The 25,001-nt window shown below is 45.2% G+C and overlaps 2 protein-coding genes across 11 annotated transcripts in view; both read left to right on the top strand.

The window, feature by feature from the left end:
- Positions 1-25,001, top strand: part of LOC119243347 (protocadherin gamma-C4) — a 177,396-nt gene that overhangs the window by 18,849 nt on the left and 133,546 nt on the right. For 5 of the 10 annotated variants that reach the window (XM_054694307.1, XM_054694303.1, XM_054694299.1 and 2 more), the window contains exon 1: positions 20,232-23,044. In XM_054694307.1, the coding sequence (XP_054550282.1) occupies positions 20,621-23,044 (2,424 nt within the window). In that variant the 5' untranslated portion in view covers positions 20,232-20,620. The other 5 variants (XM_054694305.1, XM_054694301.1, XM_054694306.1 and 2 more) reach the window with 3 other exon arrangements.
- LOC119243361 (protocadherin gamma-A3-like) lies at positions 499-4,675 on the top strand. Its single transcript, XM_037509118.2, has one exon. It carries the CDS (start codon positions 514-516, stop codon positions 2,947-2,949), a length of 2,436 nt encoding a protein of 811 aa, XP_037365015.1. The 5' UTR covers positions 499-513; the 3' UTR covers positions 2,950-4,675.

Here is a 25,001-nt window from a genome sequence, read left to right as displayed (position 1 = left end):
CGATGGTTGATAATTTCTATCTTATTCAAACTGAACGTTTCCAAAGAGTAACTCCAGCACGTCTGAAGCAATATTGGTGGCATTAAAGTTCATGCACGGCTTCCCCAGGGAGATAGCTTGAAGTCACATCCTTTAACAGATAGCAATTCAATCATGTGAAATAAACAACCTTTCTGATAAAAAGGATTTCAGGGATCAGAAGTTCAGAAACAGCTCACTTGCCTTTGTCTGGGGAGGTGCAGTAAGCGGTTATGCCTCTGAGTGTCGCTGTTGACCACTCAAGAAGGAAAACTAGTCCACCATTTCCTTGTTCCTAAAAAGTAAAGACCCAGCGAATCAGACTCAGAAGATCGGAGCTGCAATGAAGCTCATCCTGTCCGCCAACCAGCTCGCAACCAGCTCGGTGACCTATGAATTAGGCCCACGGAACGCTTAATTCCCTGAGAAAATAAGACTGGAGCTCGTTGTGGAAATTGGAATTGAATTGAGGGAAAATAATTCCCCGAATAGGAAATGAGCAGTTCCCTGAGATTCCGAGATGGAGCGGGGCTGGCCCTGCTGTGCGCGCTCCTGGGGACGCTGTGCAACACCGGATTCGGGCAGATTCGCTACTCGGTGCTGGAGGAGGTGGAGAAGGGCTCCTTCGTGGGCAACATCTCCAAGGATTTGGGGCTGGAGCCCCGGGAGCTGGCGGAGCGAGGAGTCCGCATCGTCTCCAGAGGTAGGACTCAGCTTTTTGCTCTGAACCCGAGAAGTGGCAGCTTGGTCACCGCGGGCAGGATAGACCGGGAGGAGCTCTGCGCTCAGAGCGTGCGGTGCCTGGTAAAATTTAACATCCTGGTGGAAGACAAACTGAAGATTTTGGAAGTAGAAATAGAAATTAAAGACATTAATGATAATGCTCCTAATTTTCTAACAGAGGAATTAGAAGTAAAAATTGGCGAACTAGCAGCTCCTGGAACCCGATTTCCACTTAAGACTGCATTTGACCCAGATGTGGGCATGAACTCCCTGCAGAACTACCAGCTTAGCCCTAATGACTACTTCTCCCTGGCGGTGAAGAGCGTCTCCGATGGGACCAAGTATCCAGAGCTAGTGCTGGAGCAGGCTCTGGACCGGGAGGAAAGGGAAGTTCACCAGCTTGTCCTCCTTGCCTCAGATGGCGGCGACCCTGTCCACTCTGGCAGCTTGGGCATCCACGTGATAGTTCTGGATGCAAATGACAATCCACCAATATTTACACAGCCTGAGTATAGGATTAGCGCTCAGGAGAACTTGCCCGTGGGCACCCGGCTGCTCACAGTGAATGCCACTGACCCCGATGAGGGATTCAACGCTCAAGTGTCCTATGTGTTAGATAAAATGCCTGGGAAAATTGCTCAGATTTTCGATCTCAACCCAGTCACTGGAGATATATCACTATTAAAAAGTCTAGATTACGAGGATGCTGTGTTCTATGAAATTAAAATTGAAGCACAAGATGGTCCAGGTCTCCTTTCAAGAGCTAAGGTCCTAGTCACAGTTCTGGATGTGAATGACAACGCCCCAGAAGTTACAGTCACTTCTCTCACAGGATCGATCCCAGAAGAGGCGATTTCTGGAAGAGAAGTTGCCCTTATAAATGTGCACGATCGGGATTCGGGACAAAATGGGCAAGTCACGGTTTTTGTCTTGGGAAATATGCCGTTTAATTTAGAAAAATCAATAGACCAATATTACCGCTTAGTGACAGCGAGATCTCTGGACCGTGAACAAAGGTCTGAATATAACATCACTCTGAGAGCCACAGATCGGGGAAGTCCACCACTGTCCACAGACACTCATATCACCTTGCATGTGGCAGACATCAATGACAATTCACCTGCCTTCACGCAGGCCTCCTACTCTGCTTACGTTGCTGAAAACAACCCCAGGGGAGCCTCCATCTTCTGTGTGACTGCCCAGGACCCCGACAGCATTGAGAATGCACACATCACTTATGCACTGACTGAGGATACAGTTCAGGGGGCACCTCTCTCCACCTATGTCTCCATTAACTCTGACACTGGAACCCTGTATGCGCTGCGTTCCTTCGACTATGAGCAGGTGAGGGACCTACAGTTACTGGTGACAGCCAGTGACAGTGGGGACCCGCCACTCAGCAGCAACGTGTCACTGAGCCTGTTTGTCCTGGACCAGAATGACAATGTGCCTGAGATCCTGTACCCTGCCTTCCCCACAGATGGCTCCACAGGCGTGGAACTGGCACCCCGCTCTGCAGAGCCTGGCTACCTGGTGACCAAGGTGGTGGCGGTGGACAGAGACTCAGGCCAGAACGCCTGGCTGTCCTACCGCCTGCTCAAGGCCAGCGAGCCAGGGCTCTTCTCAGTGGGGCTGCACACGGGCGAGGTGCGCACGGCGCGGGCCCTGCTGGACAGAGATGCGCTCAAGCAGAGCCTGGTGGTGGTGGTCCAGGACCACGGCCAGCCCCCCCTCTCGGCGACGGTCACACTCACCGTGGCCATGGCGGACAGCATCCCAGAAGTCCTGGCTGACCTGGGCAGCATCAGCACCCCCGCGGACTCTGAGGATTCCGACCTTACCTTGTACCTGGTGGTGGCGGTGGCCGTGGTCTCCTGCGTCTTCCTGGCCTTTGTCATCGTGCTGATGGCGCTCAGGCTGCGGCGCTGGCACATGTCACGCCTCCAGGCTTCAGAAGGTGGATTGGGGGGCTTGCCCACCTCGCACTTTGTGGGCGTGGACGGGGTGCATGCTTTCCTGCAGACCTATTCGCATGAGGTCTCCCTCACTGCAGACTCGAGGAAGAGTCAGCTGATCTTCCCGCAGCCCAACTATGCGGACACGCTCATCAGCCAGGAGAGCTGTGAGAAAAGGCATTTTCTGTCAGAACCTCAATCTCTACTTGAAGATAAAGGAGAAGAAACATTTTCTCAGGTAAACTCTCTTTAAACTCAATATACTCATGAGCTAATTTGCTAAAATAGAAACAATATACTTATGAGTTAATTTGCTAAAATAAATGAATGTATTCAATATTTACTCAGTTGCCTCCCTTGTTTATCTTATCTCTTCTGCTTCTCATATTTCCTTGTGTATATATTCAATATTTAGGACAGACTCCTGGTGAATTATTTCTTTCAAGTTCTAAGTGTTCACACCCCATCGGGGGAAGTAGAGCTAAGTCCCCTGAAATTAGTATAAATTAGGATTTTGTGGATTAAGATGATATTTAGGTTCTCAAAAGAGCACTGCATTCGGAATTGGGAAAATCTGTTTTCTTATTCTTACTTTCCCAATTCCTGGGCAAATCATCTCATCTACTTGGGTCAGCAAATCTTTCTTTAAAGTATAAGTGTTTGGGGCCTCCTGGTGGCGCAGCTGGTTGAGCACCGTGCTGTGGAACTCTCCTCAGCCTCTGCAGCGCTGGTTCGATTCCCGGCCAGCCAGGGAGATTCCCACCTGGTGCAGCAGACCTCTCCTGTCGTGCCCACTGCTCCCCTCAGCGGTGTGTTTAGGTCCTTCTGCCTTTTCTGCTCCCTGCTGTGTCTCAGGTGAATTCTCTCTCCCTCTGGCACCTCTGGCCTGTACCCCAGTGCTTATATAAATAAATAAATCTTTAAAATAAAATAAAATATCAAGGTTGAATTTTGAGTTTACCCACATGTCTTCCTCCTTTAAAATTTAAGGCATTTGTGTTTTATAGTATGCTGTCAATTAGATTTTGAAACACTCTAGATGCTTAACACTCTCTCAGACTTAATGCTTTTTCTTCAGTTCGGAAGTAACGTTCTTCATTTTATTTTATTTTTTTTTAGCATGACTTTTCCTATTAAGATGTAAATTTAGAAACATATGTGCTTCACTGTGTTCCAGGAAGGTATGTCATGGTATTTCTGCTTAGTTAAAAATTTCATTGGTGTCTAAAGTACCTCTATGCTTCTTTCCGTTGTGATCAAGTTAACATTTTCACTATAATAAATAAGTAGTGTAATAATAAACATGTTTCTCTTCACTGTTACTTTTTGTTTTTCTCATATCTGGAAACCATATTGCCTTTTTATCATTAAAAAATTATGTACCCTGAAAGCATTCAGAGGTCATATCAAGTAATTGCCCCCTGAAGTCGTCCTTAGACATGTTCTTCCCATCAAAGTTTCCTATTCACAGCAACTGTTAAAAATGTTTCCAGTCCCTCTGTCCTGTTCACAAACACAGTTTTTCTTCCTCTTTCTTCTTCCAATATTGGTTTTAGGTATGTTAATTATACGTCTAAAAATGAAAATAATGGTTATATTAATATTTTACCTATGGGATAATTTTCTTTTGTTTTTGGAAACAATCATGAATTAACTGAGTCAAATATTTCATAGTACTGTCAACTTTCAAGGTGCTGTGATTTTTATTATGTAAGGGCAACTGAGGAAAAATTTATCTGAAACTGTGTTGTTTATTATTACATAATTCTCTGTGAAATATTTTAATTAAAGTATGAACCAAAACAGTTAAAAGCATGTTTTAGCATATATGGTAACATCAAAAGAATAAATGCTCTAAGTGTCATGATTGAAATGACAGTGTATTTCTGTTTCTGTGATTGTAGGGGAAATAAATGTGGGAAAAGGGTTTCTGGAGCAACAAAAGTTTCTCTCCACTAGCTTCACATTTGGCCTTTAAAAACATTCTCACACTCCAGATTTAAGCAAAATGAACTGCTTTTAGTATCCTGAGGTTCTGTGATTTCTCTCTCACACCTAGGCCCTTGCTTGATCCACTCGGTCCATGTTTCTTGGGGAAGCCTTTGCTAACCTCCAGGGCAGCATTGGATGCCTTCCCATTGCCCTGGCCTCTGCTATTATGGCAGTTATCTCCATGCATTATAATTCCCTGTTTGCTCTTATATTATTCTGTGAATAAAGTGGCTGTGTCCACATTGCTTACCTTAAATCCCCACATATTATGTGGCATTCAATTATATGCTTGCTTAATTAATGGGTTAAGTAATAAAGATTTAAGCTAAGATGTCAGGCTATCAAGGACAAAATTTAAGATGCAAAACCTGTAACGATGGCTGATAATTTCCATCTTGTTCAAACTGAACGTTTCCTAAGAGTAACTCCAGCACGTCTGAAGCAATATTGGTGGCATTAAAGTTCATGCACGGCTTCCCAGGGAGATAACTTGAAGTCACATCCTTTAACAGATAGCAATTCAATCATGTGAAATAAACAACCTTTCTGATAAAAAGGATTTCAGGGATCAGAAGTTCAGAAACAGCTCACTTGCCTTTGTCTGGGGAGGTGCAGTAAGCGGTTATGCCTCTGAGTGTCGCTGTTGACCACTCAAGAAGGAAAACTAGTCCACCATTTCCTTGTTCCTAAAAAGTAAAGACCCAGCGAATCAGACTCAGAAGATCGGAGCTGCAATGAAGCTCATCCTGTCCGCCAACCAGCTCGCAACCAGCTCGGTGACCTATGAATTAGGCCCATGGAAGGCTTAATTCCCTGAGAAAATAAGACTGGAGCTCGTTGTGGAAAATTGGAACTGAATTGAGAGAAAATAATTCCCCGAATAGGAAATGAGCAGTTCCCTGAGATTCCGAGATGGAGCGGGGCTGGCCCTGCTGTGCGCGCTCCTGGGGACGCTGTGCAACACCGGATTCGGGCAGATTCGCTACTCGGTGCTGGAGGAGGTGGAGAAGGGCTCCTTCGTGGGCAACATCTCCAAGGATTTGGGGCTGGAGCCCCGGGAGCTGGCGGAGCGAGGAGTCCGCATCGTCTCCAGAGGTAGGACTCAGCTTTTTGCTCTGAACCCGAGAAGTGGCAGCTTGGTCACCGCGGGCAGGATAGACCGGGAGGAGCTCTGCGCTCAGAGCGCGCGGTGCCTGGTAAAATTTAACATCCTGGTGGAAGACAAACTGAAGATTTTGGAAGTAGAAATAGAAATTAAAGACATTAATGATAATGCTCCTGATTTTCTAACAGAAAATTTAGAAATAAAAATTTTCGAACTAGCAGCTCCTGGAACCCGATTTCCACTTAAGACTGCATTTGACCCAGATGTGGGCATGAACTCCCTGCAGAACTACCAGCTTAGCCCTAATGACTACTTCTCCCTGGCGGTGAAGAGCGTCTCCGATGGGACCAAGTATCCAGAGCTAGTGCTGGAGCAGGCTCTGGACCGGGAGGAAAGGGAAGTTCACCAGCTTGTTCTCCTTGCCTCAGATGGCGGCGACCCTGTCCACTCTGGCAGCTTGGGCATCCACGTGATAGTTCTGGATGTAAATGACAATCCACCAATATTTACTCAGCCTGAGTATAGGGTTAGCGCTCAGGAGAACTTGCCGGTGGGCACCAGGCTGCTCACAGTGAATGCCACTGACCCCGATGAGGGATTCAACGCTCAAGTGTCCTATGTGTTAGATAAAATGCCTGGGAAAATTGCTCAGATTTTCGATCTCAACCCAGTCACTGGAGATATATCACTATTAAAAAGTCTAGATTACGAGGATGCTGTGTTCTATGAAATTAAAATTGAAGCACAAGATGGTCCAGGTCTCCTTTCAAGAGCTAAGGTCCTAGTCACAGTTCTGGATGTGAATGACAACGCCCCAGAAGTTACAGTCACTTCTCTCACAGGATCGATCCCAGAAGAGGCGATTTCTGGAAGAGAAGTTGCCCTTATAAATGTGCACGATCGGGATTCGGGACAAAATGGGCAAGTCACGGTTTTTGTCTTGGGAAATATGCCGTTTAATTTAGAAAAATCAATAGACCAATATTACCGCTTAGTGACAGCGAGATCTCTGGACCGTGAACAAAGGTCTGAATATAACATCACTCTGAGAGCCACAGATCGGGGAAGTCCACCACTGTCCACAGACACTCATATCACCTTGCATGTGGCAGACATCAATGACAATTCACCTGCCTTCACGCAGGCCTCCTACTCTGCTTACATTGCTGAAAACAACCCCAGGGGAGCCTCCATCTTCTGTGTGACTGCCCAGGACCCCGACAGCATTGAGAATGCACACATCACTTATGCACTGACTGAGGATACAGTTCAGGGGGCACCTCTCTCCACCTATGTCTCCATTAACTCTGACACTGGAACCCTGTATGCGCTGCGTTCCTTCGACTATGAGCAGGTGAGGGACCTACAGTTACTGGTGACAGCCAGTGACAGTGGGGACCCGCCACTCAGCAGCAACGTGTCACTGAGCCTGTTTGTCCTGGACCAGAATGACAATGCGCCTGAGATCCTGTACCCTGCCTTCCCCACAGATGGCTCCACAGGCGTGGAGCTGGCACCCCGCTCTGCAGAGCCTGGCTACCTGGTGACCAAAGTGGTGGCGGTGGACAGAGACTCAGGCCAGAACGCCTGGCTGTCCTACCGCCTGCTCAAGGCCAGCGAGCCAGGGCTCTTCTCAGTGGGGCTGCACACGGGCGAGGTGCGCACTGCGCGGGCCCTGCTGGACAGAGATGCGCTCAAGCAGAGCCTGGTGGTGGTGGTCCAGGACCATGGCCAGCCCCCCCTCTCGGCGACAGTCACGCTCACCGTGGCCGTGGCTGACAGCATCCCAGAAGTCCTGGCTGACCTGGGCAGCATCAGCACCCCCGCGGACTCTGAGGATTCCGACCTTACCTTGTACCTGGTGGTGGCGGTGGCCGTGGTCTCCTGCGTCTTCCTGGCCTTTGTCATCGTGCTGATGGCGCTCAGGCTGCGGCGCTGGCACATGTCACGCCTGCTCCAGGCTTCAGAAGGTGGATTGGGGGGCTTGCCCACCTCGCACTTTGTGGGCGTGGACGGGGTGCATGCTTTCCTGCAGACCTATTCGCATGAGGTCTCCCTCACTGCAGACTCGAGGAAGAGTCAGCTGATCTTCCCGCAGCCCAACTATGCGGACACGCTCATCAGCCAGGAGAGCTGTGAGAAAAGGCATTTTCTGTCAGAACCTCAATCTCTACTTGAAGATAAAGGAGAAGAAACATTTTCTCAGGTAAACTCTCTTTAAACTCAATATACTCATGAGCTAATTTGGTAAAATAGAAACAATATACTTATGAGTTAATTTGCTAAAATAAATGAATGTATTCAATATTTACTCAGTTGCCTCCCTTGTTTATCTTATCTCTTCTGCTTCTCATATTTCCTTGTGTATATATTCAATATTTAGGACAGACTCCTGGTGCATTATTTCTTTCAAGTTCTAAGTGTTCACACCCCTTCGGGGAAGTAGAGCTAAATCCTGTACTCGGTATATATTATAGATTTTGTGGATTAAGATGATATTTAGGTTCTCAAAAGAGCACTGCATTCGGAATTGGGAAAATCTGTTTTCTTATTCTTACTTTCCCAATTCCTGGGCAAATCATCTCATCTACTTGGGTCAGCAAATCTTTCTTTAAAGTATAAGTGTTTGGGGCCTCCTGGTGGCGCAGCTGGTTGAGCACCGTGCTGTGGAACTCTCCTCAGCCTCTGCAGCGCTGGTTCGATTCCCGGCCAGCCAGGGAGATTCCCACCTGGTGCAGCAGACCTCTCCTGTCGTGCCCACTGCTCCCCTCAGCGGTGTGTTTAGGTCCTTCTGCCTTTTCTGCTCCCTGCTGTGTCTCAGGTGAATTCTCTCTCCCTCTGGCACCTCTGGCCTGTACCCCAGTGCTTATATAAATAAATAAATCTTTAAAATAAAATAAAATATCAAGGTTGAATTTTGAGTTTACCCACATGTCTTCCTCCTTTAAAATTTAAGGCATTTGTGTTTTATAGTATGCTGTCAATTAGATTTTGAAACACTCTAGATGCTTAACACTCTCTCAGACTTAATGCTTTTTCTTCAGTTCGGAAGTAACGTTCTTCATTTTATTTTATTTTTTTTTAGCATGACTTTTCCTATTAAGATGTAAATTTAGAAACATATGTGCTTCACTGTGTTTCAGGAAGGTATGTCATGGTATTTCTGCTTAGTTAAAAATTTCATTGGTGTTTAAAGTACCTCTATGCTTCTTTCCATTGTGATCAAGTTAACATTTTCACTATAATAAATAAGTAGTGTAATAATAAACATGTTTCTCTTCACTGTTACTTTTTATTTTTCTCATATCTGGAAACCATATTGCCTTTTTATCATTCAAAACATTATGTACCCTGAAAGGATTCAGAGGTCATATCAAGTAATTGCCCTCTGAAGTCCTCCTTATACATGTTCTTGCCATCAAAGATTCCTATTCACAGCAACTGTTAAAAATGTTTCCTGTCCCTCAGTCCTATTCACAAACACAGTTTTCTTCCTCTTTCTTCTTCCAATATTAGTTTTAGGTATGTTAATTATATGTCTAAAAATGAAAATTATGGTTACATTAATATTTTACCAATGGAATCATTTTCTTTTGTTTTTGGAAACAATCATGTATTAACTGAGTCAAATATTTCATAGTACTGTCCACTTTCAAGCTACTGTGATTCTTTATTATCTAAGGGCAACAGAGGAAAAATTTATCTGAAACTGTGTTGTTTATTATTACATAATTCTCTGTGAAATATTTTAATTAAAGTATGAACCAAAACAGTTAAAAACATGTTTTAGCATATATGGTAACATCAAAAGAATAAATGCTCTATGTGTCATGATTGAAATGACATTGTATTTGTTTCTCTGATTTTAGGGGAAATGAATGAGGGAAAAGGGTTTCTGGAGCAACAAAAGTTTCTCTCCACTAGCTTCAAATTTGGCCTTTAAAAACATCCTCACATTTCAGATTTAAGCAAAATGAACTACTTTCAGTATCCTGAGGTTCTGTGATTTCTCTCACATCTATTTGCCCCTTGCTTGATCCACTTGGCCCATGTTTCTTGGGGAAGCGTTTGCTAACCTCCAGGGTAGCATTGGATGCCTCCCAATGCCCTGGCCTCTGCTATTATGGCAGTTATCTCCATGCATTATAATTCCCTGTTTGCTCTTATATTATTCTGTGAATAAAGTGGCTGTGTCCACATTGCTTACCTTAAATCCCCACATATTATGTGGCATTCAATTATATGCTTGCTTAATTAATGGGTTAAGTAATTTAAGCTAAGATGTCAGGCTATCAAGGACCAAATTTAAGATGCAAAACCTGTAACGATGGCTGATAATTTCCATCTTGTTCAAACTGAACGTTTCCTAAGAGTAACTCCAGCACGTCTGAAGCAATATTGGTGGCATTAAAGTTCATGCACGGCTTCCCAGGGAGATAACTTGAAGTCACATCCTTTAACAGATAGCAATTCAATCATGTGAAATAAACAACCTTTCTGATAAAAAGGATTTCAGGGATCAGAAGTTCAGAAACAGCTCACTTGCCTTTGTCTGGGGAGGTGCAGTAAGCGGTTATGCCTCTGAGTGTCGCTGTTGACCACTCAAGAAGGAAAACTAGTCCACCATTTCCTTGTTCCTAAAAAGTAAAGACCCAGCGAATCAGACTCAGAAGATCGGAGCTGCAATGAAGCTCATCCTGTCCGCCAACCAGCTCGGTGACCTATGAATTAGGCCCATGGAAGGCTTAATTCCCTGAGAAAATAAGACTGGAGCTCGTTGTGGAAAATTGGAACTGAATTGAGAGAAAATAATTCCCCGAATAGGAAATGAGCAGTTCCCTGAGATTCCGAGATGGAGCGGGGCTGGCCCTGCTGTGCGCGCTCCTGGGGACGCTGTGCAACACCGGATTCGGGCAGATTCGCTACTCGGTGCTGGAGGAGGTGGAGAAGGGCTCCTTCGTGGGCAACATCTCCAAGGATTTGGGGCTGGAGCCCCGGGAGCTGGCGGAGCGAGGAGTCCGCATCGTCTCCAGAGGTAGGACTCAGCTTTTTGCTCTGAACCCGAGAAGTGGCAGCTTGGTCACCGCGGGCAGGATAGACCGGGAGGAGCTCTGCGCTCAGAGCGCGCGGTGCCTGGTAAAATTTAACATCCTGGTGGAAGACAAACTGAAGATTTTGGAAGTAGAAATAGAAATTAAAGACATTAATGATAATGCTCCTGATTTTCTAACAGAAAATTTAGAAATAAAAATTTTCGAACCAGCAGCTCCTGGAACCCGATTACCACTTAAGACTGCATTTGACCCAGATGTGGGCATGAACTCCCTGCAGAACTACCAGCTTAGCCCTAATGACTACTTCTCCCTGGCGGTGAAGAGCGTCTCCGATGGGACCAAGTATCCAGAGCTAGTGCTGGAGCAGGCTCTGGACCGGGAGGAAAGGGAAGTTCACCAGCTTGTTCTCCTTGCCTCAGATGGCGGCGACCCTGTCCACTCTGGCAGCTTGGGCATCCACGTGATAGTTCTGGATGTAAATGACAATCCACCAATATTTACTCAGCCTGAGTATAGGGTTAGCGCTCAGGAGAACTTGCCGGTGGGCACCAGGCTGCTCACAGTGAATGCCACTGACCCCGATGAGGGATTCAACGCTCAAGTGTCCTATGTGTTAGATAAAATGCCTGGGAAAATTGCTCAGATTTTCGATCTCAACCCAGTCACTGGAGATATATCACTATTAAAAAGTCTAGATTACGAGGATGCTGTGTTCTATGAAATTAAAATTGAAGCACAAGATGGTCCAGGTCTCCTTTCAAGAGCTAAGGTCCTAGTCACAGTTCTGGATGTGAATGACAACGCCCCAGAAGTTACAGTCACTTCTCTCACAGGATCGATCCCAGAAGAGGCGATTTCTGGAAGAGAAGTTGCCCTTATAAATGTGCACGATCGGGATTCGGGACAAAATGGGCAAGTCACGGTTTTTGTCTTGGGAAATATGCCGTTTAATTTAGAAAAATCAATAGACCAATATTACCGCTTAGTGACAGCGAGATCTCTGGACCGTGAACAAAGGTCTGAATATAACATCACTCTGAGAGCCACAGATCGGGGAAGTCCACCACTGTCCACAGACACTCATATCACCTTGCATGTGGCAGACATCAATGACAATTCACCTGCCTTCACGCAGGCCTCCTACTCTGCTTACATTGCTGAAAACAACCCCAGGGGAGCCTCCATCTTCTGTGTGACTGCCCAAGACCCCGACAGCATTGAGAATGCACACATCACTTATTCACTGACTGAGGATACAGTTCAGGGGGCACCTCTCTCCACCTATGTCTCCATTAACTCTGACACTGGAACCCTGTATGCACTGCGTTCCTTCGACTATGAGCAGGTGAGGGACCTACAGTTACTGGTGACAGCCAGTGACAGTGGGGACCCGCCACTCAGCAGCAACATGTCACTGAGCCTGTTTGTCCTGGACCAGAATGACAATGCGCCTGAGATCCTGTACCCTGCCTTCCCCACAGATGGCTCCACAGGCGTGGAGCTGGCACCCCGCTCTGCAGAGCCTGGCTACCTGGTGACCAAAGTGGTGGCGGTGGACAGAGACTCAGGCCAGAACGCCTGGCTGTCCTACCGCCTGCTCAAGGCCAGCGAGCCAGGGCTCTTCTCAGTGGGGCTGCACACGGGCGAGGTGCGCACTGCGCGGGCCCTGCTGGACAGAGATGCGCTCAAGCAGAGCCTGGTGGTGGTGGTCCAGGACCATGGCCAGCCCCCCCTCTCGGCGACAGTCACGCTCACCGTGGCCGTGGCTGACAGCATCCCAGATGTCCTGGCTGACCTGGGCAGCATCAGCACCCCCGCGGACTCTGAGGATTCCGACCTTACCTTGTACCTGGTGGTGGCGGTGGCCGTGGTCTCCTGCGTCTTCCTGGCCTTTGTCATCGTGCTGATGGCGCTCAGGCTGCGGCGCTGGCACATGTCACGCCTGCTCCAGGCTTCAGAAGGTGGATTGGGGGGCTTGCCCACCTCGCACTTTGTGGGCGTGGACGGGGTGCCTGCTTTCCTGCAGACCTATTCGCATGAGGTCTCCCTCACTGCAGACTCGAGGAAGAGTCACTTGATCTTCCCGCAGCCCAACTATGCGGACATGCTCATCAGCCAGGAGAGCTGTGAGAAAAGCGAGCCTCTCCTTGTATCTCAAGATTTACTTGAAAGGAAGGAAGACCCCAAGTTACTTCAGGTGAGCTTATTTCTTTCTCTGAACACTGGTGCTGTTTAAATATTTTTACCTCTTTTCCTCTGGGACTATGATGAGTCTGGTCCTGCCTAGTTGTTGTGGCTGAGTGTGCTTAGGTAACTAACTGTGGCTATACAGTATAAAAAGAGTTAATTTGCCTCTTTTCTTGTAAGAAGTTCTAATTGCCTTTGTGAGAATTTCCAGATTTCTGAGTTGGTCTTTGAAATCATGACTGCTCCTTCTACCGGGTCTTTGAATAACCATCTCGAGAGAAGCACCTGTGGTTGACCCAACACTGATCTGTGTATCTGTGATGAATAGACCTGTTTTATTTAAAGTCATTATGATTTGAAGTTGGTCAATCCAACCTACCTGGCTCTTAAATGCTTAACTCCTTCCAAGCCAAATCTCACTCCTTTCATCTTAATGACAGAACACTTATAAGGTATAAAAGGTAGAGGTTTTATCTGGCTTAGTCACTATTTTACGTATAGTATTGTGTATTTGTATTTTTTTAATTTTCACAAAATTTTCATTGAAGTAATATTGATTTATAATGGCTTCAATATAGCATACTACAATCCAATATATGTCTATTCTAAATTATGATTGTCACCCAAAGTATAGTTTCCATCCACCAGCATACAATTTATCTCTCCTTTACCCTATTTCACAAACTCCTTTCCCCCTTTCTCTTCTGGTAATCACCATTTTGTTCTTGTAATCTGTTAGTTTGTTTTTGTTTTACTTGTTCATTTTTGTTTGTTTCTTTATCTTCCACACATGAGTGAAAGCATGTGGTATTTGTGTTTCTCTGTCATACTTATTTCAATTAGTCTAATGCCCTTTAGGTCCATCCATGTTGTCACTACTCAGCTCTTCATAGCTCAGTCTTCCTCCTCATGGATATGCTGCATCTTCTTTATCTATTCAGCATCCATGGGCAATTGTTTCCATATATAGCCTTACTGATTTCAGCCTCTTGCTTGAAGGTGGGAAGTTCAGTTGCCAAACTGTTATGAACCTTGGAGTGGCATTTCTCGTCCTTTGAAAGGATAAAAAATGCAAGATTTGTCTCAGCCTCTGCAGGAGATTTCCAGACCATCCATTTCAACAATGGAATATAAGATGTGAAACTTTCTTGGGACAAAAATTGCCCATTTGAAGCTTATGAAATTATTTTCATTCATGAAATTACATCAGAGCATCATCCAAAATTAAACTCAAATATATTTTATTAGCTCTCAAACAATGGAACAGACGCCTCAGTAGCTTAGGAAGAGGTACATTCAAGAGTGTGAGACAATAGGACCGTAACACAATAATTGAAGGGTATCTTCTTGTTCAAACAGGCAATTACATCACACAAGAAAGGGACAAAATCTTTGAAATAGCTTTCTTGAAAAATATTTATATAACCCATACTACTTTCCTCATAAGAAAAAATATATAAGTAGCTATTGCCAGGGGAACTTTAGATGCACAAAGAGAATTTTCTAAGAATCCCATATACATCCATGTTGTGAAAATGCATAGAGAATTCAAAGGCAATTTCTGTCTACCTGTATGGGCAACAAAAAATCTCAGACATCTCATTTTCATTAAAAAGAATTTTTTAAGGATGAGCAAAAGTTCATTATAATAAAAAGGAGGAAATATTATAATAAATAGAGTGGGAAAGCGTGGAGTAGAGGAAACAAGGGGAAGGGTACTTAGGAAAACAGATAGTAGTCTGCCTGGATTACAAGTTGAGTATGGGTTACTGCAAATAGTAGAATACATTGTTGAATTGGTAGTCAATTTGGTAGTGCATCTGAAATAAAGTCATCTGTTTATTTTAGTTATCCAAGACCAGTTCAAGGATTACAAGGTAAGATCTAAAATGGAGTGTAAGAGGACTCTCAGTGCCTCACCAAGATTTGTCAGTTATCAGGTCAAGCTCATTTCACTTATTAATGGCATAAACTGATTAGAGCTGAGACTGGTGTTTTGGAGTATTGCATTTCCATTCATATAATAAAAAGGTACTGGCTTCATGAAAATAAATACAGCTCACACAATATTCAGCCTTTATAAAAGTGTGTGTATGTGTGTGTGTTCAAATACTAAATTGGTCTGATATTTTAGAAAATATCAGACTTTGCTTTACTTAACGGGAAGATTATCTATATTTCAGAAAGGTGTGTGATACATTAAAATTAATCTAGTCCTTGACTGCCTCTTTTTTTTTTTTTTGCAAAGACCATATCTTTGAAATATATCATTGAATTGACCAAAGTATATATGGAGAAAGTTACAATGCTAAATAAGCAAGGTTATAGGTTTACGAAAATGCAAGGATCATAGTCCACTAAAATGTGGGTTAAAAGTCAGTAATTTATTTGATTACACCCACACTAGTCAATCCAATTTTATAAATATGATGTCATTGAAGATAGTTTTGTCCCCAAAACTGAAAAAAATGATGACTTATATAAACATTTTAATGAACAAAAGAATGTATAATGATGGCAATAATTATGAGATGACCCCAAAAAACCCTAGAAAATGTCACATTTAAAGGGAAACTTTGAATATGTGCTTCTTTTCAACAAATAAGAAGACGCTGCAAAACAGGAGAGGAAAGAGCACAAGGGACTATGGTGACGGTTCACGGGTAATGTGGTGGGAGAATTATGCGGACTACACCGGCGAGGAGAAATCAAATATTGTACAAAAATGAACAACAGTGTAAGGCGGGTGGGAAGACAATGTGCGTAGATTCAAGAGCCTACACTTTGAGGAGAGCTGGGCAATATGCAGTTTTCCCAGACAGCCTCTGGGCGCCGCTCGCGACCAAGGAGAAGAAAAGGGTTCTCAGCTCTGGGCAGTATCCGGCCGCGTCCTACAACGCAGAACGCAGAAGGGGCTCCTGCGCGTTCTCAGGCGAGTAACAAGCTGGTCCTGGCCTGAAATCACAGAAGACCAGGGTGCACGCAATGATTTTTTAAAACATCCCAGAGACATCTTGAAAAGAAGCTTCTCAGAGAGTTCAAGAAATGCAAAGGAGCCTCAGAAAAGCTGACGCAATGAAAAGTAAGGCGCTGTTTCTCTTGCTGCTGTCTTTGTTTTGCGGAACCAGCTCTCAGCAAATCCAGTACTCGATTCCAGAGGAGCTGGCCAGGGGCTCTCGGGTGGGGAACGTCGCCAAGGATCTGAGGCTCAGTGTCCAGGAGTTGCCAGCTAGAAAACTGCGGGTTAGTGCAGAGGATTTTTTCAGCGTGAATGCAGAGAGTGGAGATTTATTAGTAAGCGGAAGGATAGATCGAGAGAAAATTTGCGGGAGGAAATCTGAGTGTGCGTTGGAACTTGAAATGGTCGCTGAAAACCCAATGAATATATTCCACGTGGTTGTTAAAATCCAAGATATTAATGACAATGCACCACGTTTTATTGCAAGTGACATTGCCTTTGAAATCTGCGAGTCAGCCTTACCAGGGGTAAAATTCCCTCTAGGCTCTGCGCAAGATGCAGATGTAGAAAATAACTCTCTGAAGATGTATACTATCAACCCCAGCGAGCACTTCTCTCTGTCAACGAAGGAAAGTCCCGATGGAAGTAAATACCCGGAATTATTGCTGGTAAAACCTCTGGACAGAGAACAGCAGAGTTCCCACCGTTTAATCCTGACCGCCATCGACGGTGGGCACCCTCCTCTAAGCGGCACAGCCAATATGCTGATCCAGGTCACTGACGCCAATGATAACGCTCCAGTGTTCAGCCAGGACACCTACAGAGTTAGCCTCCGCGAAACCGTGCCCCCGGGAACTTTCGTGCTTCAAGTGACGGCCACCGACCAGGATGAGGGCATTAATGCAGAGATCACCTATACTTTCCTCAATGCGCCAACAAGTACCGGCTTCCTCTTCAATCTCAATCCAAATACTGGTGACATCTCAACCAATGGTACATTGGACTTTGAAGAGACAAGTAGATATATGTTGGGTGTAGAAGCTAAGGACGGAGGGGTGCACACGACCCACTGTAATGTTCAGATTGAAATTGTTGATGAAAATGACAATGCTCCAGAGGTGACATTCGTGTCCTTTTCTAACCAGATTCCTGAGGATTCAGACCCAGGAACTGTAATAGCCCTCATTAAAGTGCAAGACCGGGACTCTGGACAAAATGGCCAGGTGACCTGCAAGATTCAGAAAGAACTTCCCTTCAAATTGGAAACCGCCTCCAGGAATTATTACAAGCTGGTGATTGACAGAGCTCTAGACCGGGAACAGAGGGCACAGTACAACGTCACCCTGACAGCCACAGACAAGGGCAAGCCACCCCTCTCCTCCAATACAAGCGTCACGCTGCACATAGGCGACGTCAACGACAACGCTCCAGTTTTCCAGAAGGCCTCCTATGCGGTACACGTGGCCGAGAACAACCCTCCAGGTGCCTCTATTGCGCAAGTGAGCGCTTTTGACCCGGATCTAGGACCCAACGGCCGCGTGTCCTACTCCATCGTGGGCAGCGACCTGGGCCCCCAGGCGCTGTCGTCCTACGTGTCCGTGAACGCGCAGAGCGGGGTGGTGTTCGCGCAGCGCGCCTTCGACCACGAGCAGCTGCGCGCCTTCGAGCTGACTGTGCAGGCGCGCGACCAGGGCGCGCCCCCGCTGAGCGCCAACGCGAGCCTGCGCGTGCTGGTGGGCGACCGCAACGACAACGCGCCCAGGGTGCTGTACCCCGCGCTGGGGCCCGACGGCTCTGCGCTCTTCGACACGGTGCCGCGCGCCGCGCAGCCCGGCTACCTGGTCACCAAGGTGGTGGCGGTGGACGCTGACTCTGGACACAACGCCTGGCTGTCCTACCACGTGCTGCAGGCCAGCGAGCCGGGCCTCTTCAGCCTGGGGCTGCGGACGGGCGAGGTGCGCACCGCGCGGGCGCTGGGCGACAGGGACGCGGCCAGACAGCGCCTGCTGGTGGCCGTGCGCGACGGGGGCCAGCCTGCGCTCTCGGCCACCGCCACGCTGCACCTGGTCTTCGCTGACAGCCTGCAGGAGGCCCTGCCAGACCTCAGTGACCAGCCTGAGCCCTCTGACCCCCAGGCTGAGCTGCAGTTTTACTTGGTGCTGGCCTTGGCCTTGATCTCTGTGCTCTTCCTCCTGGCGGTGATTCTGGCCATTGCCCTGCGCCTGCGACACTCCTCCAGCCCCTCTGCCTGGGGCTGCTTTCAACCAGGTCTCAGTTCCAAGTCTGGACCCGGGGTTCCCCCCAACTACAATGAGGGGACTTTGCCTTATTCCTACAATCTGTGTGTTGCCTCAGATTCAGTAAAGACCAAATTTAATTTTCCTAACCTGACTCTGGAAATGGGCCCCCCTCAGGATCTCCTGTGTGAAGATTCCTCTATGGATGTATATGCCAGTAATGAAGATTCCCAGGTAGCTTATGAATCCTCTTCTTCTGCTCACGTGAGTTTCAGCAAACCAACTTCAATTTTATGAATTGTATTTTATTATCAGTCACTCATAATTAGTTTTGGTTGTTTTCGTGGTTCTGGTGTGGGTAGTAGAAGAAGGGGGCTGTTGGATGGGTGGATCTCTTCTGGATGAGTTCCTTGATTGTTTGGCAGTCTTAGCAGTTACCTGATTACTAACTCTCAATCTATATATACTTTTGGCATTTCTGTATGACCAGCAAATCTTGCTAAAGAGAGCTTTTTCTTGGATACGACCACCTTTAGTGATAGCCATGCCATTTCTTAGTTGATGTGTGATACTTTACTCAAACTTTTTCAATCTTAATTTTTTTCAAACACTACTCTTTATAAATGTGTTGACAGGTCTTTCTGTCCAAATTGAAGTTATTTCATCCTCATAATTTCAATTGTTTATCTTTTTGCCGCAATGTATTTATGTAGCCATCCAGTTATATCGGTCTCTTAGCACTTCTTTGCCTTGTCACATGTAGCAAAGATTGTTAGATTTTATGAGTCACTTTTAATCCCATTTCAAAATCCCATTCAAAAATACTATTCTTAACCATCCTTTAATTATTTATTTTATGCCTTTTCTAATGTTTCACTATTATAATAAGGAATATAATGAATGTATTTTGTATATAAAGTCTTTTCCATATTTTTTCATTACTATAGGCTTCTGAGAAGAGAGTCACATATTTTTCCAAAACATTTCATTTTACCTCCCAGCCCCCTGTCCTTTGCATATTGTGAAAAATATCTTTACTCTCCAAAGTCTGAAGATTTAAAAATTCTGAATAATTAATGGTTTTTTGTGTCTAGTTAAAATTGATGAGTAATATCTAAAAGCTAATTATTATGTGAGGAATAACCTGAAGAATGGACTCCTTGTTGCTTTCTTTCAAGGTTTCTCAGATTAGTGAATTAAGTATTTATGAGAACTATGAAACATGCCCTAATAATATATGTAACTTCTGAAATATTTCCTTTTACTGGTTATTTCTAAAATCAAAGCTAAAGTAAACATACAAATAATGGTAAAATAATACCCTTCTGAATGTCCTTAAGGTGAAAAAAGATCACTGAAATACTGTTTGTTCTTTACAATGCTTCAGTTGAACTTTTTGGCCTTCTTACCTTTGTTATTTATTTTAAGTTTTGAGTTATTTACCCATTATTTTAAGCTTTGTAGTTGCATCAAGTTACCATTCATTAAACGTTGAATGTACACTCTATGAAAGGTGTTTTTCTAAAGTTTGAGGACACACTGCGAACATGACAGTCACAGGCATATCTTGTGACCTAGAAGTTTCTGTATACAAAATTGATGAACAATTTACCTTCCAAATCTATTACATTTTCCAAGCCTATTTCCACAGGAAAAAATTATTTCTTGAACAGTAGATATTTTCTTACAAGAGAATCAAATAGTTGTCTCAGATTCTAAAGGATCAACTTGTGTGTGGAAACTTGTTTCTGCACAAGTCAGGACTGGAGCCCAGACCGCCGGCTTCCCAAACACTGTCTTTTCACCTATCTATCTTCCATTCTGCAAACCACTCTTGTTCCTGGGGAGGAGAAACATGTCCTTCATGCAATACACTGCATACCAAAAAAGGTCTATGAGAATAAATAATGCAAAAAACTTTTAAGAAGTAGAAAAATGCTTAGGGAAAAAAGTACCAGATTTTCTCCTAAAAATTACTTTATAAGGTTTATTTTACTTATTGTAACTTTGGATCATTCTTGGATTTTCGTTGCAAATAAAACAACGGGAGTTTGACCATGCTTTGCGGGAAAATAGGATGCGGAAAGGAAATGGTGTACACCAGTGATGCTTTATTTACCAGACTAGATTGCAGTAACAGGTTAGGACTCTGAGTGTCGCTGTTCACCAATCAAGGGGGGAAAAAACAGGAATTTAATCTGAGCCTCAGGATTTCTGCATCACAAAGCACCGGCCCTAGGACTTTAAGAAAGCTTCAACCTGGATCCCTGCGGGTTCCAACATCTTACGGGGAAATCACATTATCCGGGACCCCAAAAATCTGGGTCTGAGGCCTGGGAGCTCCTCTGGCGCCACTCAGACCCAAGCGCAATCTCTTAGGCGGGGCTGTAATGGCGGCTCCTCGGTACCGCTCAGACTTCAGCCAGCTGCTCAGGGTATGCATTCTTCTGGGGGTCCTGTGGAAAATCAGAGCCGAGCAGATCCACTATTCCGTGCCTGAGGAGCTGGAAAAAGGCTCTTTCGTGGGCAACGTCACCAAGGACCTAGGGCTGGAGCCCCGGGAGCTGGCGGAGCGCGGAGTCCGCATCGTCTCCAGAGGTAGGACGCAGCTTTTTGCTCTGAACCCGCGAAGCGGCAGTTTGGTCACCGCGGGCAGGATAGACCGGGAGGAGCTCTGTGACAGATCTCCAAAGTGTGTGGTAAGCCTGGAGATTCTTCTAGAGGACAAAGTGAAGATTTTTGGAATAGAAGTGGATATAATCGATGTGAATGATAATGCGCCCAACTTTGGTACAGAGCAAAGGGAAATAAAAATCACTGAAAATGAAATTCCTGGGACAAGGTTTCCTCTTCCTGAAGCGTTTGATCCAGATGTCGGGGTAAACTCTCTGCAAGGTTACCAACTTAGCTCGAATGGCCACTTCTCCCTGGACGTGCAAAGCGGAGCTGATGGAAGTAAGTACCCTGAGCTGGTGCTGGAGCGAGCCCTTGACCGCGAGAAAGAAGCTGATCACCATCTGGTTCTCACTGCCTTCGATGGAGGCGACCCGGTTCACTCTAGCACCGCCAGAATTCACATAACACTTGTGGATACCAACGACAATGCCCCCATATTCACTCAGCCTGAGTACTATGTGAGTGTTCCGGAAAACGTACCAGTGGGATACCGGCTACTCACCATAAAAGCCACTGATCCAGATGAAGGAGCCAATGGAGAAGTGACATATTCTCTCCGCAAAGTAAGAGATAAAATATCCCAGTTATTCCAGTTGAATTCTCTGACCGGGGACATTACACTATTGGGGAATCTAGATTATGAGGACTCTGGGTTCTATGACATAGATGTAGAAGCCCATGATGGACCTGGTCTCAGAGCTAGAAGTAAAGTCCTGGTGACAGTGCTGGATGTAAATGACAATGCTCCAGAAGTCACGGTTACATCTCTCACCAGCTCTATCCAAGAAGGTTCTTCTCCAGGCACAGTAATTGCACTTTTCAATGTGCACGACAGTGATTCAGGAGAGAATGGCCTTGTCACATGTTCTTTTCCGGATAATCAGCCATTTACACTTGAAAAGACCTATGGGAATTATCATCGGTTGTTGACACAAAGAACTCTAGATAGGGAAGAAGTCTCGGAATATAACATCACAGTAACGGCTACTGACCACGGAACACCACCACTCTCCACAGAAACTCACATCTCATTGCACGTGGTAGACATCAATGACAACCCACCTGCCTTCCCTCATGCTTCCTACTCAGCCTACATTCCCGAAAACAACCCTAGAGGAGCCTCCATTTTATCCATGATTGCCCAGGACCCAGACAGCATGGAGAATGCCAGAGTCACTTACTCCCTGGCTGAAGACACACTCCAGGGGGTCCCTTTGTCCTCCTATATCTCCATCAACTCTGATACTGGCGTCCTGTATGCACTGAACTCCTTTGACTATGAACAGATTAGAGACCTGCAACTACTGGTGACAGCCAGTGACAGTGGGGACCCACCACTCAGCAGCAACGTATCTCTGAGCCTGTTCATTCTGGACCAGAACGACAATGCACCAGAGATCCTGTACCCTGCCCTCCCCACAGATGGCTCCACAGGCGTGGAGCTGGCACCCCGCTCTGCAGAGCCTGGCTACCTGGTGACCAAGGTGGTGGCGGTGGACAGAGACTCAGGCCAGAACGCCTGGCTGTCCTACCGCCTGCTCAAGGCCAGTGAGCCAGGGCTCTTCTCAGTGGGGCTGCACACGGGCGAGGTGCGCACTGCGCGGGCCCTGCTGGACAGAGATGCGCTCAAGCAGAGCCTGGTGGTGGTGGTCCAGGACCACGGCCACCCCCGCCTCTCGGCCACAGTCACACTCACAGTGGCCGTGGCCAACAGCATCCCAGACGTCCTGGCTGACCTGGGCAGCATCAGCACCCCCGCGGACTCTGAGGATTCCGACCTTACCTTGTACCTGGTGGTGGCCGTGGCCGTGGTCTCCTGCGTCTTCCTGGCCTTTGTTATCCTGCTGATGGCGCTCAGGCTGCGGCGCTGGCACATGTCACGTCTGCTCAGGGCTTCAGAAGGTGGGTTGGCCGGTGTGCCTGTGTCTAACTTTGTGGGCGTGGATGGGGTACGAGCTTTCCTGCAGACCTATTCCCATGAGGTCTCCCTCACCGCAGACTCGCGGAAGAGTCATCTTATATTTCCGCAACCAAACTATGCAGACACGCTCATCAGCCAGGAGAGCTGTGAGAAAAGCGAGCCTCTTCTAATAACTCAGGATTTTCCTGAAACAAAAGGAGACCCCAGTCTTCATCAGGTGAGTCAGTCTTGACACACTGAAAGAAAGGCTGCATTAATGTTGTATAAAATGCATAACAGATTAAACAAAGGCACTTGTTTTTTAGTGTCCTTTTTCTCTAAAGGGGAGAAATGGGTCAATGATTAATAACTTTACCACTCCTGAAAGTTATTTATTATTCTTTTTAGTTTTCATTCAGTTGTTGTTTTTTTATTTTATTTTTAGAGATTATTTATTTATGCATACAAGAACTGGGGTACAGGCTGGACGTGTGGGGAGTGAAAGGATTCACCAGAGACAGAGTGGGGAACAGAACAGGCAGACTGACTGAAATACACTGCTGAGGAGAGCAGAGGGCAAGACAGGAGAGGTCTGCTGCACCATGTGGGTTGCTCCCTGGCTGGCCGGGAGTCGAACTCGTGCTGCAGTGGCTGCGGATAGCTTCATAGGTTGAGTCTTAACCCCTTGTGCCTCCAGGGAGGCCCCATTCAGTTATTGTTTAAGCATCAATTTCTTAATTTTATAACTCTACCTCTTTTCTTCAAATGTCATTTTCCTTTATGCTTTACTAAAAAGATAGATGAGAACTATGAAACAGAAGGCAATTGTGTAAACTCCTTAAAGCTTTCTCTTATAAAGCTATTTTGGAATATAGACTGTTTTTCCACTGTTTACACTCCAACATAGTTTTCTTGAAGTTAATTTTCTTTATTTTTTTATTATAACTAAGCATTGGCAATTTGTAAGTACTGAGGAAAATACTTAGTTGTTAGCTATAACTTTAGCAGAGATAGCTTCTCAAGTGAACTGGTATATTTGAAATATTTTGCTGTTGCTGTTTATGAGATGCCCCAGTAGTAACTATGTGTGATTTCTTTGGTGCTTTCTGTGATTACCAATAATATTTGTCCATTTTATTTCACTCACTTAAGTAGGTTATAGGAGTAATTTTAATAATGTTAAATTACTACTATAACACAGCTGAGACCCTTCTCAATTTCTATGGAAAACCTAACTTTCAGAAATTTTCCCTTTTCATCATGGGAGCCGCTTACACAGGTTTGATAACTTGGATTCTAGCTGGTGTGATTTATGCTGTATTATAATAGGTCTCAGTATTGTCTCTGCAAGTTTTTCTCTGGTAGCCCCATCGCTGTGTGGCTCCAGGATGATCTGATGTAGTGAAATGCTTTCTATGCAACTCTTTATTCCTTGTGTCTTCATTTAGTTCTGTGAGTTAACTCAGAACTCATAAATGTCTAGAGCTACACAAATTAGTGATCTCTGAACATCTGAAAATTTCAGACTGTGCCTCAATTCAACATAAGAAGGAGAATTTTTATCTCACAGTGCTTTTGTTTTCATGAAAAACAATGGTGTAATACATAGAACTAAACAAGATAAAATTAGCTGGCATGGGGAAAGGGAAGAGGAAACAACAAGTGAACATTGAGAGGCAAATAATTTCAGAGGCGAGATTACATAAAACACTGAAGCTTTAAAAATATAATTTGGGAATGTCAATTAGTCAGAAACTGTATCAAACATTTGGATGCTGGCACTAGGAATGCATTCCAGCATCAGAATGATACATGTTTTAAATGCTTAAGAGATCAGCAGATAATTTATAGCCTATTATCACAAGGAAAATTTTTTGCTTGAGGGGGCACTGGATTTATTTTAGAAAATAATGTTTCTAGAAAAAATAAATTATACTATGAGATGAACTACTTAGCTCTAAAAAATAAATGGGAAACCTCTTTGTGTACTGATATGAAACAATCTTCATGACATAATGATTGAAGAAACAAAGACGCATAACATGGTATATTGTGCATCTATGTGTACTTGTGTATAAAAGCAGGAGAGAACATTTATTTTAAAAAATGCACCCTACAAACATCTCTGGATATGCACCAAAAAATGCAACACTCATTTCCCCTCGGTGAATGAGTTGTTGAAAGTAGCTAGGGAA

The sequence above is a fragment of the Talpa occidentalis genome, unplaced genomic scaffold, assembly GCF_014898055.3.
Source record: "Talpa occidentalis isolate TD23 unplaced genomic scaffold, MPIMG_talOcc4v2.1 talOcc4.13, whole genome shotgun sequence".
NCBI classification, from domain to species: Eukaryota; Metazoa; Chordata; class Mammalia; order Eulipotyphla; family Talpidae; genus Talpa; species Talpa occidentalis.
Note: the sequence above shows the minus strand (reverse complement) of the source record. Positions and strands in the feature narration are given on the sequence as shown.

Bases quoted from the DNA above. Each gene is read 5' to 3' on its own strand.
- LOC119243361 (XM_037509118.2), top strand. From the start codon at position 514: ATGAGCAGTTCCCTGAGATTCCGAGATGGAGCGGGGCTGGCCCTGCTG.